We start from the raw sequence: 17,500 nt of genomic DNA, 5'->3' as shown, positions 1-17,500 counted from the left end.
CTTTTCAGCTTCTTCGCTGACTCTTTTCTGAATACATCCTTCCGTCTAACTCTGACTTTATAACTGAAAGGGTGTACATACTTTTGACAAACCCATAATTAGCCCTTTTTTGAAGGGGTTGAAGATGAAACATTGTTTGAAAAAGACTGACGCTCGACTTCTTTTCACGGCATAAATCGACTCGTCGGGGCCGGGGTGCACAAACATTTGCACGCTACTGCAAATAACCTTTGTGCAAAAAGAGACGCGTGTGTGAAAAAAAGTGTGAGCACACTTATCACCCAGTCTAATCTGTGTGACCTCGGAGGTCTAATCATAGTCAAGTGTGTGTGTGTGTGTTTGTTTGTGTGTGTATGTGTGTGTTTGTGTGTGTGTATGTGTGTATGTGTGTGTCTTATGTGTGTGTCTGTATGTTTTATGTGTGCGTGTGTGTGTGTGTGTGTGTGTGTGCCGTGTGTGTGTGTGTGTGTGTGTGTGTATGTATGTGTGTGTGTGTGTGTGTGTGTGTGTATGTATGTGTGTATGTGTGTGTACCGTGTGAGGGCGGCCTATCTGCAAAGGAAGGCCAGAAGCGCTCGGCAGGTGTCGGGCTTCCAGGGCTCTCCGGCTCTGAGGAACCGGCTGCGGGTGAGAGGACATGTTGAAGACGAGACTTCCTCTACACACAGGAAGTGGGCGTGGCTGCTCTATGCACGCTGGCCATTCTTTGGAATCGAGAGCTGACAGTCAACAGCAACCTGGAAAGAGAAGTGCACAGAAATGAGACTAACAAACAGGAACGTGTAGGAGGACAGAACGACAACAACAAATCGTTTTTTAAGAACAAGGGGGAAAAAAATCGATTCCGAAAGAACGCAATTCGGTCAGATGAACAGAAGAGTCAGAGAATAGATGCAGGGGATGAACAAATGTTTAAAATGTAAAGAGCTGCCCAATACAAAACACTTACTCTAAATCGGTACAAAAATGATTCATCTGATTCATTTGCTACGAGGTTTGGTTTCAACCAGCAAATAAAACAATAAAAAAAAACAAAAGAAAGCAGTGTGTGTGGTGTGTAGAGTTAAAAACATCCTTATTGGTCAAAAATATGGTAAAGAAAAGAAATGCCAAGTGTGTGCAGTAAAAAAAAAATTGATATATATATATATATATATATATATATATATCAATCACCCGAATGAAACTGAGTCAGTGCTGAAAATGAATCAATAATGATTCAATAATTCTACCATTTAGAAACCTGTTTATCTTCTTTATCGGTACGTCAAAATCTCAAAACACTGTGCTGTTCTTCGGATTCGTTTAGAAGCTTGCATCTAAAAATAAGTCAATAAACAAATCCTGCATGTTTGATTCAACTGAGTCGACTAAGAGTCAAATCACTGAGTCGACTAAGAGTCAAATCGCCGAAGAGAACGAATCACTACAAGCATCACTTTTACACGGTAAGACGCTGCCTCGCTTTATTCGGCTGTGGATCAAACTTTAAGCTTTGAAGCAAAACACACACACACACACACACACACACACATACACACACGCGTGTGCGCACCCACAAATCTCTCACCACATAAAGACATATAATAGATTATTTTTATCTCAGTGCCAATATTCTGCAGAAGCACGTCAGGGTTAAAGAAAACAGAAAAAGAGCAAGAGTCAGCACTTTTCTACATGCTATAAATACACACAGGTTCGAAAGCACGCGCACACACACACACACACACACACACACAGATCTGGCTGATCTCAGCAGATTTAACACACAGTTAGTGAACCACAGAACAAAGCAAACAAGCCCATGTTTATTATTATTACAAGTCAGCTCAGGTCTTTCACACGGGCGCAAAATCGAATTATCGTTCCGACACACACAAGATCACCTGATCATCTGCCTCTGAATGAAACAGAGGAAAGAAATTGGGGTGTGTGTGTGTGTGTGTGTGTTGGGGGATTATAGATTTCTACAATCTGGGTCTTTAATTCTGTTCTAACTGCTGAACACAGTTCCTCTGATTTTTTTAAGGAAAGATGTCAGCGAGTTATCTTCATCAAGATGGACATCAAGTTCATCACGGACATCAACACTCAGTCAGATAGACGGTCAGAGAGTCGATGAGGCGGTCAGCGAGTCGGTGTGGCGGTCAGAGTCTGTCTGAGTCGGTGAGGTGGTCAGCGAGGCGGTCAGCGAGTCGGTGAGGCGGTCAGCGAGACGGTGAGACGGTCAGCGAGACAGTTGGTGAGACGGTCGGCAAGATGCTGAGACGGCCAGCGAGTCGGTGAGACGGCCAGCGAGTCGGTGAGACGGCCAGCGAGTCGGTGAGACGGCCAGCGAGTCGGTGAGACGGTCAGTCAGCCAAACGATGGATAAATACCCTAAATAATAAATAACACTAACTGACAGAAGCTAAAGACAGACGCTAGTTAAAAACACACCTGATCAACAGGCCGAAAGCCAGACAGAAATCTCTTAGATCTCAGTGAACCTCATTTTATTATCTGTGTGTGATCTCCAGCTGAATTTCACTTAGCGCTGGTCCTTTAAACTCGCTGCTCTTTAACGTGAGGAATAAAGGGCACGGAGTCCACAGAGAACCTTCATGTGAGGAGAAATCACCCTGGGGTTTTTACAGCAGGAGATGGATGGAGCTTTAGACGAGCTGAAACAGTGTTTGTAGTGCAATATCACACTCCACATCGAACCGAGAGACAGAGAGAGAGGGAGAGGGAGGGAGAGAGAGAGGGAGGGAGAGAGAGAGGTGAAGGCATTCTTTTATTATGGATTAATGCTTTGGTTACCATGGACAGTAGGAAAAAAAAAGAGTGAAAGAGAGAGAGACAGAGAGAAAGAGAGAGGTGGATTAAATCGACTCAAAAGTCTCAAAGACAAAATACTGCTGTGGAATGAGAGAAAGAATGGGACACACACACAGAGAGAGAAAGAGTGAGAAAGAGAGAGTGTGAGAAAAAGAGAGAGAGAGAAAGAAAGAGTGTGTGAGAGAGAGATGGATTAAATTGACTCAAAAGTTTCAAAGACAAAATACTGCTGTGGAATGAGAGACAGAATGGGACACACACAGAGAGAGAGAAAGAGCAAGAAAAAGAGTGAGAGAGAGTGTGAGAAAGAGAAAGAGAGAGAGAGGGTGAGAGAAAGAGAAAGAGAGTGTGTGTGAGAGAGAGAGGGTGAGAGAAAGAGAGAGAGAGAGAGAGAGAGAGAGAGAGAGAGAGAGAGAGAGAGAGAGAGAGAGAGAATAAACACAGACAGGAGGGGAAACACATGCCCTGGCACGGATACAAACACCCACAGGCAAGAGCACTTGGCCGCCTGCCAGCAGCAGGGATGAACTCATTCACCCGTCTCTCTTTCCATTCTTCCCTCGCTCCTTCTCTCTCTGCCTCACTCACTTTCTCTTTCACAGCTCCATTAAACCAGCGGTTCAGTATGTAGTAACAGAATATTTTAAATACTGCAACTCGCTCGCTGCAGAAGACAAATAATTAACAACAAAGAAACCAACTGAAATAAAAGGTGGAAAATGCAGTCAGGCTCTCGGTGTGAGATTAGATTCATCATTTCATTAAAACGAACCCGTTTATTTTCAGTGTTATTTTTCTCAGTTATCTCCTTCTGATCAGCGAAACCACCGGGTTGTTTTTTTTTTTGGTAAATACAGGTTTCCGTTTTCATTCCCACTTTTCAGCTGTTTCGGTTTCATTTATCTTGCTTACGGTTTAATGCAAATCATTTTGTTTCTCTCATCTACTGTATGGTTTGGGGCATTTTATCTCATTTATAATGCGGGGTGGGCAAATGTTTTTCTCTCTTTTTTTGTAAATGTCTTTTTTATTGTTTGGAGCAGGTAATTTGTCTCGTTTATTGTTGGGAGCAAGTCATTTATCTCGGTTATTGTTTGGAGCAGGTAATTATCTCGTTTATTGTTTGGAGCAGGTAATTATCTCGTTTATTGTTGGGAACAGGTAGTTCTCATTTCTCATTTCTTGTTTGGAGCAGGTAATTATCTCGTTTATTGTTTGGAGCAAGTCATTTATCTCGTTTATTGTTTGGAGCAGGTCATTTATCTCGTTTATTGTTTGGAGCAGGTCATTTATCTCGTTTATTGTTTGGAGCAGGTCATTTATCTCGTTTATCGTTTGGAGCAGGTCATTTATCTTGTTTATTGTTTGAAGCAGGTAATTTATCTCACAAGACAGGTAATTTTATCTCGTTCTTATGCGGGACAAATTTTCTCATTTTGGTTTGGAGCAGGTAATTATCTCTGTTATTCTTTGGAGTGAGTAGTTTTATCTCGTTTTTGTTTGGAGCATGTGATTGTCTTGTTTGTTGTTGGGTCAGACGATGTTATTTTGTTTAAAGTTTGGAGTGTGTCATTTTCTCATCGATTGTCCTCTACAGATGCTTTTATCTTGGTTTTTTTTGCTCGGTCTTTTTGACCTGCACAATAAACCTTTTTGTAAATCCTTCAACTGTGTTTACTGACCAGATTCGGAATCGTTTACTCGGCTTTTATGTCGTGAGAAGAAAACTTAGCAGTACCAAAATTTTATGAATACTTTTAAACCGATCTAAAGTTTAGACTTTAGTCTGTGTGACTCTCCTAATGAACACACGACCTTTTTTCTGCCTTTTTTTGATTGGCATCTAAATATTTGTAGCATTTTAATAATCAGATGTTTTTCTCTACGTCTCTTTATGGGATCGTTTATGTTACTTCTATCCATCACTCGCTCTCTATCTTTACTTCTCCTAAAGAAGATCAAGCACTTGGGAGGACTCGCTCTGTTTCATCACACACACACACACAAACACACACACACACACACACACACACACACACACACACACACACACACACACACACACACACACACACACACAGTACTGTATTGCCATTACCATTACCCATAATCCAACCTCTCGCAATCCTCTTCAATTAAAAAAAAATAACAACTGTCCCCACACACACACACACACACACACACACACACACACAGCAGGCTCTTTTATTGGGAATGATTCCTGCATCCTTCACTGTCACGACATTTTGCAGCTCAGATCCTAATCAGTGAGCTAATTACGTGAAAAAGCACACAGCACAAGACAGAAGAAATAAAGCTGATGTACTTGAGCTAATGAGCTGAGATTAGCGCTCTCTCTCTCTCTCTCTCTCTCTCTCTCTCTCTCTCTCTCTCCACTTACATAAGTGACAGTACAATTAAGTTTGCTATTGGGTGATTTAAAGCTCCAGTCAGAAACCCTGCAGCCTCGTTGCAGTGTTTAAAGCAGCATGAGGATGAAAACCTCTCACAACACCGCTTATTATCAGGAGCTTGTGTAAGACTCGACACGTTAACAAGCTGATAATAGACTGAAACACTCTAGACATGAAACAAAATATATGCTACGATTTAGGACTAAATATCTAGGAAAAGAATTTGTTCATATAACATAACTACAAACACTACAAACAAAACAAATAACAGACAAAACTAAACAAAACAAATAAGAAGCCAAACAAACCTACAAACAAAACAAATAACAGACCAAACAAAACTACAAACAAATCTACAAACAAAACAAATAACAGACCAAACAAAACTACAAACAAAACTTCAAACGAAACAAATAAGAAACCAAACAAAACTACAAACAAAACAGACCAAACGAAACTACAAACAAAACTACAAACCAAACAAATAAGAAACCAAACAAAACTACAAACGAAACAAATAAGAAACCAAACAAAACTACAAACGAAACAAATAAGAAACCAAACAAAACTACAAACAAAACTACAAATGAAAACATAAAAAACTACAAACAAAACAAAACTACAAACAAAACAACAAACAGACCAAACAAAACTACAAACAAAACAAATAAGAAACCAAACAAATCTACAAAGAAAAAAAATAACAGACCAAACAAAACTACAAACAAAACTTCAAACCAAACAAATAAGAAACCAAACAAATCTACAAACAAAACAAATAACAGACCAAACAAATCTACAAACAAAACAAATAACAGACCAAACAAAACTACAAACAAAACAAATAAGACCAAACAAAACCGCCCAAATTCTCTTCGCCCAATCTCCGGTCAGCTGTAACTACCCCCGCGTCTTCATGTCAGAGACGATTTACATTTACCACGCCCACAAAACTCCATAAAAAGGCATGAAAAAGAAAAATCATGACTAAACAAATGTGAAGTTTGCTAAAACTTTCTTTAAGAGATCATTTACTCTTTCATACATTTTACCCTCGCAGATTAAAAGGGCACCGTACTACAAAATTCCACCTTACATGCATCAGTTTTCTTTGGAAAACTAACATGCTCTCTATCGCCCCCTTGAGTGCTAATGTTTAAACACCTTCGGTACACCAGGAACATGTGACAGTGGGATGGTTTTGTTGCGTTCACAGAGAACAGCTAACGGTCACGCTAGAATTTCTTCAGAAACCACAGAGAATCCGGTTGCAATACGTATATGACATCATACACACATCACAAAGTTCTACAGTATAACACACCACTTACTGTAGTAAATATTTCAGAGGACGATTAACGCATTTTAGAAAAATAGTGCCGATGTTAAAATATGCCATCTGACACACAGCGACGACGCAAACCTGGCATCTTGTCTTCTGCTGTGGACTCCATATTCTTTAGAATATTCTGTGCTTCCTCCATCTCGGATTTTCTGTAAACGTCCTGCTGTGATGCGCTGATCTTCCACTGATCATGACTTCACCTGATACGAATACGCAGGTTGTCAAACTTGAAATTTGGAATGCAGTGAATTGTATTTAGCGGGATTAAAAAAAAAAGCACAGAGCGAGTGCACCGCTTAACACGTCCTCCTCTTGTAGGGTGCCATTACTTTTGTACTGACAAAACAGCTAGTCTTCAGAAAGTCCCCATGTAAATGTGTCCCTGTTCAGCCTGATATTGTGATGTCTTAAAAGCTTGACATCTTGTGGGTTGTGGCAGGAAACCGAGCAGCACGTTCATGTGCGGAGAAAAAGGCGGAGCGAGGCGGCGGCTCTTTTATGCAAATTTAACACAGGGTTAGAAAAACACGCGGCGGCTTCGTGAGAAACACGTTCGGGACAACATGACTGCGGCGACACCCTGAAGCCCGCTGTTATTTCAGACCTTTTAGAACTTCGCCTATACTGTACGTGCTGTGGGACTTGCGGGATTCCGATACTGGAGCGACATCAGAACACCTTAATTTTTTTTTTTTTTTTTACGGTTTAATAAAGAAACAAGTCACATGTGACGAGTTCAGTAACAGCGAGCTACGGCACAACACGCCTGTCCTGATTCGTTAGCGTTTCCATAGGAACAGGAGAAACACAGCGCTAACAGGCGTAGGACTTTTCTTTGTCGATGCGGTGCGTTTTTATATCCAGGTTATTTAATATTTACAGAAAGAGTTTCTGATGTTGATGATTTTTTTTATTTTATTGTAGATCGTTTGAGATCGGGGGAAGGGGGCGGGGCATACAGAACAAAAAAAAGTTTTTGTACACAAACTACATAAAGGTTATAGGTCACGTACTGGAACGGATCGGGACCAAGTGTCAGCAAACATCATGGCGGTGTAAAGGAGGAGTCTAGATGGCACGAACCTGTCCCGTATGCTATCCTCATGTTCCACACTCTAGAACCCGCCTCTCGGTTCTCCGACACGACTGCTTACGCAATTCCAACACGACCACGAAACATTGTTCAAGCTCCAAAACCGCTAATCATAAACAGCCAGTGGGAAAATGTCTCTGGATAGTGTTTTAATCGCTCCCCTCTGACTGACACACACACACACACACACACACACACACACACACTACTTCACTGATCTCTCAGTGAACATGTGATGAACAGATCTAACAGAGATACAGTTCTGTCACAGCGCTACTGCCTTTAATTTATCAGCCTCGAGCCTGCCAAATTACCCAGTACCATTCCAGCTCACTGCGTCACTCTCTCTCTCACACACACACACACACACACACACACACACTTCCTGAAGGACCATGAGACTTAAGATTTCATTGCTTATTTTCATCTGTCAGTATGTTACAATACAGTACCATTAACCACACATCCTGCCTGCTGCACACACACACACACACACACACACACACACACACACACACACACACACACACACACACACACACTAACACACCCCAGTTATGTAGAACCAACCGTATTGACCAACTGTTAATTAACCGTATTTCTATTTAACTCTGTGTGTGTGTGTGTGTGTGTGTGTCTTGCTCTTTATTTATGCCATTGTTCGGCTGAGCTTTGACCCCTGGAGGTCAAAGCTCAGAGCAGCTGTCTGGCCTTTTAAGTGGTCCTATAAGCAACACGACACGCCCTCTTCCAGCATACAGGACAGGACGAGGAATAAAAGACTGAATCCCTGTGTGCGTGGGGACCCTGACACACACACACCCTGACACACACCCACACCCTCACACACACCCACACCCTCACACACACCCACACCCTCACACACACTCCCTCACCCTCACACACACTCCCTCACCCTCACACACACTCCCTCACCCTCACACACACTCCCTCACCCTCACACACACTCCCTCACCCTCACACACTCCCTCACACACACTCCCTCACCCTCACACTCACACACACACACACACACACACTCACACACACACAGAAAGACTCATCTCTCAGCAGAGGATAATCTGCATTAATCCTCCTGTCTCTCTGACTCAAGGCCAGTGTGTGTGTGTGTGTGTGTGTGTGTGTGTGTGTGTGAGAATGTGTGTTTCCATTTAAAAAGGTGCACAATATTTAATTTCATTCCTGCAAAAGGTTTTTCCATCGACGACGGTCACAGCGGCAAACATAAAAGTGCTTAAAAATAATTACTTAAAAAATAATAATAAAACAAAACGTGATTCTAAATGTGACGATTCGAGATCTTCAGACACCAGTGAGTCTGATCCACGACACGGACAGTCTGATAATTTGGGACAGGATTATAAAATACGATTTTATTTTATCGGGGTAATGACTGGATATTTGTCTCATTTAGAGCAGAAGACAAAGTAAGAGAGTAAGAAGGAGAAAAGGAAGACAGATCAGAGAGCAGTGTGAAAGTCTGAGGCTGTGTTCATGAGAGACACCTGTTAAACACGTGGGGCACCATTTGTTTCCTCCACATACACACACACACACACACACGCGCACGCGCACACACACACAGCTCTTCTGCCAGATCTCAAAGCAGTACAATAAAAGCGTGTGCAGTAAAAGCCTCGTTTCGGCGCTTTTGTGTGCCGCCCTGCTTCAGACGCTTATTTTTTAGCGTCGGCCAAGCAGAAAATGAGATTCCACCGCTCGTGACCTTCGACCCCCCCCAGTGGAATTTCCTTCGGCGGCAAGAAGAGGCTTCCTACAGGTTCTGTAACCCTCAGCTCTCCTGCATGCACACACATGGTGGAGAAGGGTGTGTGTGTGTGTGTGTGTGTGTGTGTGTGTGTGTGTGTGTGTGTGTGTGTGTCATCTCATTAATCTGTAGAAGCTTCAGTATTTAGAAGCTCAGGACTGAAAGCCAGAGCTGCAGTTTAGATTTATGGCCCAAATGTAGAAAATCCTTATCTGACCAGTCTTAAAAAGTAAAGTGTAGATAAGGAGAGAGAGAGAGAGAGAGAGAGAGACAGACAGACAGAGAGAGAGAGAGAAAGACAAAAAGAGTGAGAGAGACAGAGAGAGAGAGAGACAGACAGACAGAGAGACAGAGAGAGACAGAGAGAGAAAGATCGACCAAGAAAAAAAAGGACAAAGATCGACAAAGACAGAGGCAGACAGTCAGAAAGAGAGAGACAGACAGACACATACAGGAAGACAGAAAAGAGAAAGACAAACAGACAGAGAGAGACAGACAGTATAGCAGCAGTTTGACGGCCCACATTTCTCTCTCTGAGATGTTTGTACAGGTGCGACCAACTCACAGCTGGTGTGTTATAACTGTGACTTCATCGTCATCATCATCAAACCAAACAAGTCTGCATCACTAATAGCCCTTCACACACACACACACACACACACACACATCATCATCAAACCAAACAAGTCTGCATCACTAATAGCCCTTCTCACACACACACCGAATAACAAAGTAGGTCATCCTCAAACGAAACTGATAGTGTGATGAAGTGAGGTGGTGTTAATCAGCTGAGTTACAGGCGGAGCTGCGTGTCAGAGCTGCTGCTGCTGAAGGATATCAATCAACACCTCGTGACCAATCAGAGCGCAGAACTCCACGTGCCTTCCTTTCGCAGGCTGCTTTTGATTCCCGCCGCTGATATCAAGGACACAAGAGCTGATAGAAAGCACGACTCCTCTTCCAGTAACTCGCTGGCACACTTCCACATGACTCAACGCTCCATCACGCAGCCAGGAACTAGGACACACACACACACACACCCCACACACACTCCAGCAGATCAACTCCAAGCACCTGAAATCGTTATGTCTTTTTATGTACGTTTAACCGGAGATCACATGATGACAGAGTAATCCCGTCTAATAGCGGCTAATAAAAGTAACTGCCTTTTGTGCTGATGGGAAAAGGTGTGTGTGTGTGTGTGTGTGTGTGTGTGTGTGTGAGTGTGAGAGAGAGAGACATACACACACACACACATGAATGACTGCAGGGAGATTAATCACCAAAGCAAAGTTTTTTGTTTGGGTTTTTTTTTTTTTTAAGGTGATCCGGGTTCTTTGGGTTCAAAGCGTTTGGAAAGTCTTCGGTGTGGTATTAAAGAAAAACAATGGGTCTGAGGAGATTTAGGAAGTGTGACACAGTCGGTTTTTCCTACGCTGAGAATTTCAGCGTTTCCCTCTCAGCCTGAAAACCACCCACGCTCTCGGCTACGCTTCTCTGGAACGTCGCAGCGGACTCTTTCTGTTCGTCTCACGGCTCACGAATCGAGATATATATATATATATATATAATTGCATGTGAACAACAACAACAACAAAATCACTTCGTTTTCACTTATTACACAAAAGAAAATCGACAAAACCGTGTATGAGGGAAACGTTAGAAGCCCCTGTGCCCTAACCGCTAGCGCTTCCCCCTTCAACACGTTTTTTTTTGGTAGCCGTCTATTCGTTTGTAGACGGTTTCCACACTCCTCGATGCAGAACTCTGTCAGCTGTGAGATGTTTGTGAGGTTTTTTTTTATATATGCGGTCTGTTTCGAATCACCACACAGGATGTCAACAGGATTTAGATCTGGGCTTTGACTTGACCGCTCCAGAGTTCTCTGTTTTTTACTGTTCGGCGAGTCCATGGTGGATTTACTGGGATGGTTGTGTCCTGTTTTAAGGTCCAGTTCCACTTCAGCTTCAGTTTTTTGACAGATGGTCTCATGTTCCTCAAGCACCTTCTGACACAAGGTAGACTTGTGGATTCTATGATAGTGAGCAGACCAGTTCCCGCTGCAGCAAAACATCTCCATACCAGAACACCACCATCTCAAGGTTTCACAGTTGGTATGAGGTTCTTTTGCTGCAATGCTGTATTCGGTTTACACCGAAGGCTGTCTGTTATTGCGTACTTGTTATTACTCGGTTTTATACTCGTCGGTCCAATGCACGTTGTCCTTTAAGTCTTGTTTTTCGTCTCGGTGTTCCTTCCAGCCTTTGTCTCGGTGTTCCTTCGTCTTGGTGTTCCTTCCCTCCTTCGTCTCGGTGTTCCTTCCCTCCTTCGTCTCGGTGTTCCTTCCCTCCTTCGTCTCGGTGTTCCTTCCCTCCTTCGTCTCGGTGTTCCTTCCCTCCTTCGTCTCGGTGTCCCTTCGCCTCGGTGTCCCTTCGTCTCGGTGTTCCTCCCTTCCTTCGTCTCGGTGTTCCTCCCTTCCTTCGTCTCGGTGTTCCTTCGTCTCGGTCTTCCTCCCTTCCTTCGTCTCGGTGTTCCTTCGTCTCGGTCTTCCTCCCTTCCTTCGTCTCGGTCTTCCTCCCTTCCTTCGTCTCGGTCTTCCTCCCTTCCTTCCTTCGTCTCGGTCTCCCTTCCCTCGTCTCGGCCTTCCTTCACAAACTTCGGTCTTGTCCTCATGTTGTTCTTAGACAGTAAATGTTTCCTCCTTCACACCTCATGATAAAGTGGTTCGGTCTCTTTCTGATTGTAGGTTCACTCACTTTGACGTCAACTGTAGCACGAGCTTGCTGTAGATCCTTGTGATGATATTTTAGGGTTTTTCAGAGACCCTACCTTTAAGCATCTTGCGATCTGCTCTTGGGGTGAATGTGCTTGGACGTCCTGACCCGGTGATGTTGGCAGTTGTTTTAAATCTTATCCACTTGTAAATGATTTCTGGACAGCGGAAAGACTCAATACAAATCCTTACCAGACCCATAAGCATCGATTCTTCTTTAAACCAAACTAAGTAGGTGAGGTTTAAATAAGACAAGTCTTTGTAAAAATGTCCTAATAATTTGCTCCTGATGTGATACACCTGTAGGTCAGAATACAAAATTGTTCGATTACATCTTACAGATCATAAAAAAAAGACCTTCGCTTGGTTTTATTTGTTTAGTTTTATTACTTGAATCTTCCAGTATTGTTAGAACAAAGCTAAAATTCCCAAGTATTCATGAGATGTCCTAATTTGACTATACATATATTTAAAGTTGTAGGTTGCACTTGAGCGGTGACTGCGTTTAAACGTGAGACACGGATGTGACACGTCTTTTTATGCTTTTTAACGGGTTTGTAGTTGCGCTGTTCTGCGAGTCTGTTAGGACTCCTGGTGTCGGAGCGGCGGTAACAGAAACGCTAAGAAGACAGCCTCAGGGTAGCTTCAGTCTCCTGGTGCGCTGGAACCTCGCAGAGTTTTCTGATGTACAAAGCGTTGTGACGCCGATGACGTGAAAACTGCAAATGCTACGACTTCCTAGTTCGGTAGGTGACCTTTAGGCACTGTTGTTATGGTTACGGTGGTCGAACATGTCCTCGACCCAGAGGTCGGTAAGTGACGTGACTCCATCGTGGCTGTTTGCAGTATCAACAGTAAACACAAACCCAGCAGAGCTTCTTCCCCTGTTAACAAGTTAAAACGTAAATAAATATGAACGCCGTCCCGATCGTACGCATCTTGTTATTTACGCCCGTCGTGGCTTCGCAGGCGTTAGTCTCACTGGCCAGACTTTTCGGTTGAGACTCTAAAACGCGATCAAGCACCGCCTCCTTTCACAGCAACACGACGGGCCAGTGGCAATCTCTGTTTATTCACCCCCGTGATAGCTGGTTTCAAGCTAGCTTTACGATCGAGCTTCCTTTAGTGATGTCACCACCCAAGCCTGCTGCCCAATCACCGTACAGGCTGTCCAAGTGCCGCAAGCGTTCTCATCTATTACAGATATCGTGCGTGCGTGTGTGCTACACAGAGCATGACAGTGATGATGACGACGAGCACCACAACAGAGCTGCTATTACAGTGCAGAGAAGACTGCAGTCTTGTTTTCTTCACGTCACCGCTCATCATGCAGTGAGATGAACAGAGAGAAAACAGATTGCTAACGCTATACATTCCAAAAAAAAACCCACACGGATCTGGCCAAACGCAGAAATACGCTCTTCCAGAAGGTTTGATTGAATCCGTGTGGTTGAAACTGCTGCCAGGGCTCGGTGGAGCATGAAGGACGGAGAACAGCGACGGAGAAACCGGGATGACATTTCGACGCTCGCATCCATAATATCGCGCGTCTCTAAATAGAGATCCGGTGCCGACTCGGTGGAGGCCGTCATCCTGAAGCTCTGCTGATTTGAACTGAAACAACGGTGTATCTTGTTCTCTAGTTACCGAGTCCTTGCCGTCTGACTGGTGACATCTAAAACACATCAGTCCAAGTGCTCTGGTTTTCTGGTAGCGGCCACGTTTGTGACACTGAGGAAATTGTTAGGATTTTACTGATGTGAATAAATCTAGACTTACAGAGTGACGGTTCTAAACTTTGTGAGCCGCGGTGGAAGCGTCCCGTCTCTTAGCCACCGCTGGGAATTAGATGGGATTCAGGATTATAAAAGTCTTCACGCCAAAGCGTTACTTAACGTTAACCGATCAAATTCCAATAACGCTACTAATCACCTAAAATCCAGATTGTCGTTGGATCACTTTAAGATTATTAAAACTTCATCTTACTGGTTATGAAATATGTAACTCGTTTATTTTCGCTAAGAGCTGTCGATCGATTGAACGGGAACAAAGACGGAGACGGGGGGAATTAGGAAAAGTGGAAAGTGGGCGGAGCAAACACGGCGACAGACCGGAGCCCACCGAAGGGAACGTAAAACCCAAGAGCGTTACAAACCGCACGCTTTTTTCGATCCCTTTCTTAACTTCGGTTTCGTTCTGTTCGTTTTGTCTGCTCTGTTTTGGTCTGGAGACTGTGCGAAAATATTGGCACCACATTCGGTGCCTAACGCTGCCATAGCCTTCAGTGTGAGCTGCATAACAACAGCCAAGCTCACAGACCAGCGTTGAGGTCAGGTTTGCTGATTGTTTCGGATACGGAGAAATCTTTCTCTTGTTGTAATCCATGTCATCGGATCACTGAAGCCACGTACAAGTCTGATGTACAGGCCCCTGTGGAGGAGCTGTTACTATAGGAACCAGAAGCTGCGCTCAGGGTAGAAGCGGTCATGCAGCGTAACCGCAGATTACACGCTGTATTAACAAGGAGTAAATAAAAGTGGAGAGAAGGGAAAACGTTTCATATCCTGGTGGTGGTGATGACGATGATCTCTCCTACAGTCTCATACTCCCCTCTGAACAGCAGTCTTGTGTGTGGGGGGTGTGGGTGTGCGAGAGAAAGAGAGACAGAGAGAGAGAAAGAGAGACAGAGTGAGTGAGAGAGTGAGTGAGTGAGTGAGTGAGTGAAAGTGATTTGAAACTTTGTTCATGTGTGATCTTGTGGTTGTTGGTTTTAACACTGAGTGAATTAATGTGTTTTTCTTCACCATGACGACCCAGATCAAGACAAGCTGCCTAACCTCACAGCACCATGCAGTAACACACACCCCACACACACCCCACACACACACACACACCTCTTGTCTGGTGCTCAGTTCCAGTCTGGCACGTCATTTTTAGTCTTTCACACGTTTTTCTTGCCTCTCTGGCAGGCCTCCAGTTTCCTGGAAGTGTCTGTGAGACAGCAGCTGTGGGGGCCTGTGAGAGGATGAGCTGAAATGTTCAACACAGACACACACACACACCGACAGACACCGACAGACACCGACAGACACAGAGACACACACAGAGACACACACACAGACACACACACAGACACACACACAGACACACACACAGACACACACACAGACACACACACAGACACACACACAGACACACACACAGACACACACACAGACACACACACACACACACACACACACAGACACACACACAGACACACACACACACACACACACACAGACACAGACACACACACACAGACACACACACACAGACACACACACACAGACACACACACACAGACACACACACACACCCACAGACACACACCCACACACACACACACACACACACACACCCACACACACACCCACACACACACCCACACACACACCCACACACACACCCACACACACACCCACACACACACCCACACACACACCCACACACACACCCACACACACAGACACACACACAGACACACACACAGACACACACACAGACACACACACAGACACACACACACACACACAGACACACACACAGACACACAGACACAGACACACAGACACACACACACAGACACACAGACACAGACACACAGACACAGACACACAGACACAGGTTTTTCTCAGCAGAGCGATATCTGAGGCACAAAACTTCCGCCGCGATTTCTGTTCGCTGTCACGAAGACATGATGCCATGTGGCTGGGTTGGAAAAGTGAAGAAGTGAAAGTTAATAATGCTCAGTCAGATAAAAACACCAGACAGATAAAAACACCAGACAGATAAACACAAACTGCAACGTTACGAAATGGACGTGACTGTGAGCAGGAGCCGGCTTTTAAATTCAGAGGACTTGATCTTTAACCTTTCAGTTCAGCTTCTTAAACCTGGAGAATGTGTGTGTTTATTAACTCATCGTGTGTGTTTATTAACTCTGTGTGTGTTTATTAACTCATCGTGTGTGTTTATTAACTCTGTGTGTGTTTATTAACTCTGTGTGTGTTTATTAACTCTGTGTGTGTTTATTAACTCTGTGTGTGTTTATTAACGCATCGTGTGTGATTATTAACGCATCGTGTGTGATTATTAACGCATCGTGTGTGTTTATTAACGCATCATGTGTGTTTATTAACGCATCGTGTGTGATTATTAATGCATCGTGTGGTTATTAACGCATCGTGTGTGTTTATTAACGCATCGTGTGTGTTTATTAACTCATTATGTGTGTTTACTCTCGAACAAATCATCACCCCATTCATCCCTAAAAAAAAGAATAAAAAATTTTATAGCAACACAACTGCAAAGCCCACAGATTTACATGAACCCGCTTGTTCTACATTATCGTTTCCATAGTAACCACTCATTCCCAGGCGAACGCGCTACATGATCCGAGACGGACAACAAGCTCGTTAAAGAAAAGTGCCTTTATTAAACCCTTGGTGAGTCTCATGAGCTCCACGAGGTCTCGAACGTATGTAAAAGTGCGGAATAAAACAAACATCGACGTTAGAGATTGGGATTAAACAATAAATAAATAAATAAATAAATAAATAAATAAATAAATAAATAAATAAATAAATAAATCATTTTGGGGGGGGGGTGAGCGCAGCTACACAAAACCTTCTGACTACAGATTTAGTGCATGAACAAAAAGTGAGCCTTCAGTATGAGAGCTGCTAAGGCTCCTGATTATTCCCCAGACTAATCCATCATTAACACTACTGAATCATTCAGAACCTCTGGGCTTCGGAAAAAGTGTTTATTCCAGTTTCAGCTGTAATTCCAAAAAGCTGTGAGAATGTTAAAGTACGTTTTCTATAAAAAAGATCAGATTTAGATTCCAGAAATACGACAAAATCCTTTTGTTTCACTTGTTACCTCAAACACCACTATACACGTCATCATGGGGAGATCTGTGAAGGGTTTCAGACAAAAAACCTCACACACACGCGCCTCCACACACACAACACACTCGCGCACAAACACACACACACACACACTCTCACGCACAAACACACACACACACACACACTCTGACGCACAGACACACACACACACACACTCACGCACAGACACACACACACTCTCACGCACAGACACACACACACACACTCACGCACAGACACACACACACACACACACACTCTCACGCACAGACACACACACACACACACTCTCACGCACAGACACACACACACACACACTCTCACGCACAGAC

At 43.7% G+C, this 17,500-nt stretch overlaps 1 protein-coding gene across 8 annotated transcripts in view; it reads right to left on the bottom strand.

Moving 5' to 3' along the window:
- Positions 1-17,500, bottom strand: part of ncor2 (nuclear receptor corepressor 2) — an 88,215-nt gene that overhangs the window by 62,517 nt on the left and 8,198 nt on the right. For all 8 annotated transcript variants that reach the window (XM_047800279.1, XM_047800276.1, XM_047800283.1 and 5 more), the window contains exon 2: positions 535-737. In XM_047800279.1, coding sequence (XP_047656235.1) covers positions 535-639 — 105 coding nt within the window. In that variant the 5' untranslated portion in view covers positions 640-737. The remainder of the gene's footprint in view (positions 1-534; positions 738-17,500) is intronic.

The sequence above is a fragment of the Tachysurus fulvidraco genome, chromosome 14, assembly GCF_022655615.1.
Source record: "Tachysurus fulvidraco isolate hzauxx_2018 chromosome 14, HZAU_PFXX_2.0, whole genome shotgun sequence".
In the NCBI taxonomy this organism is placed as follows: Eukaryota; Metazoa; Chordata; class Actinopteri; order Siluriformes; family Bagridae; genus Tachysurus; species Tachysurus fulvidraco.
The sequence above is the reverse complement of the archived record's forward strand: the minus strand, read 5'-3'. Positions and strand labels throughout refer to the sequence as shown.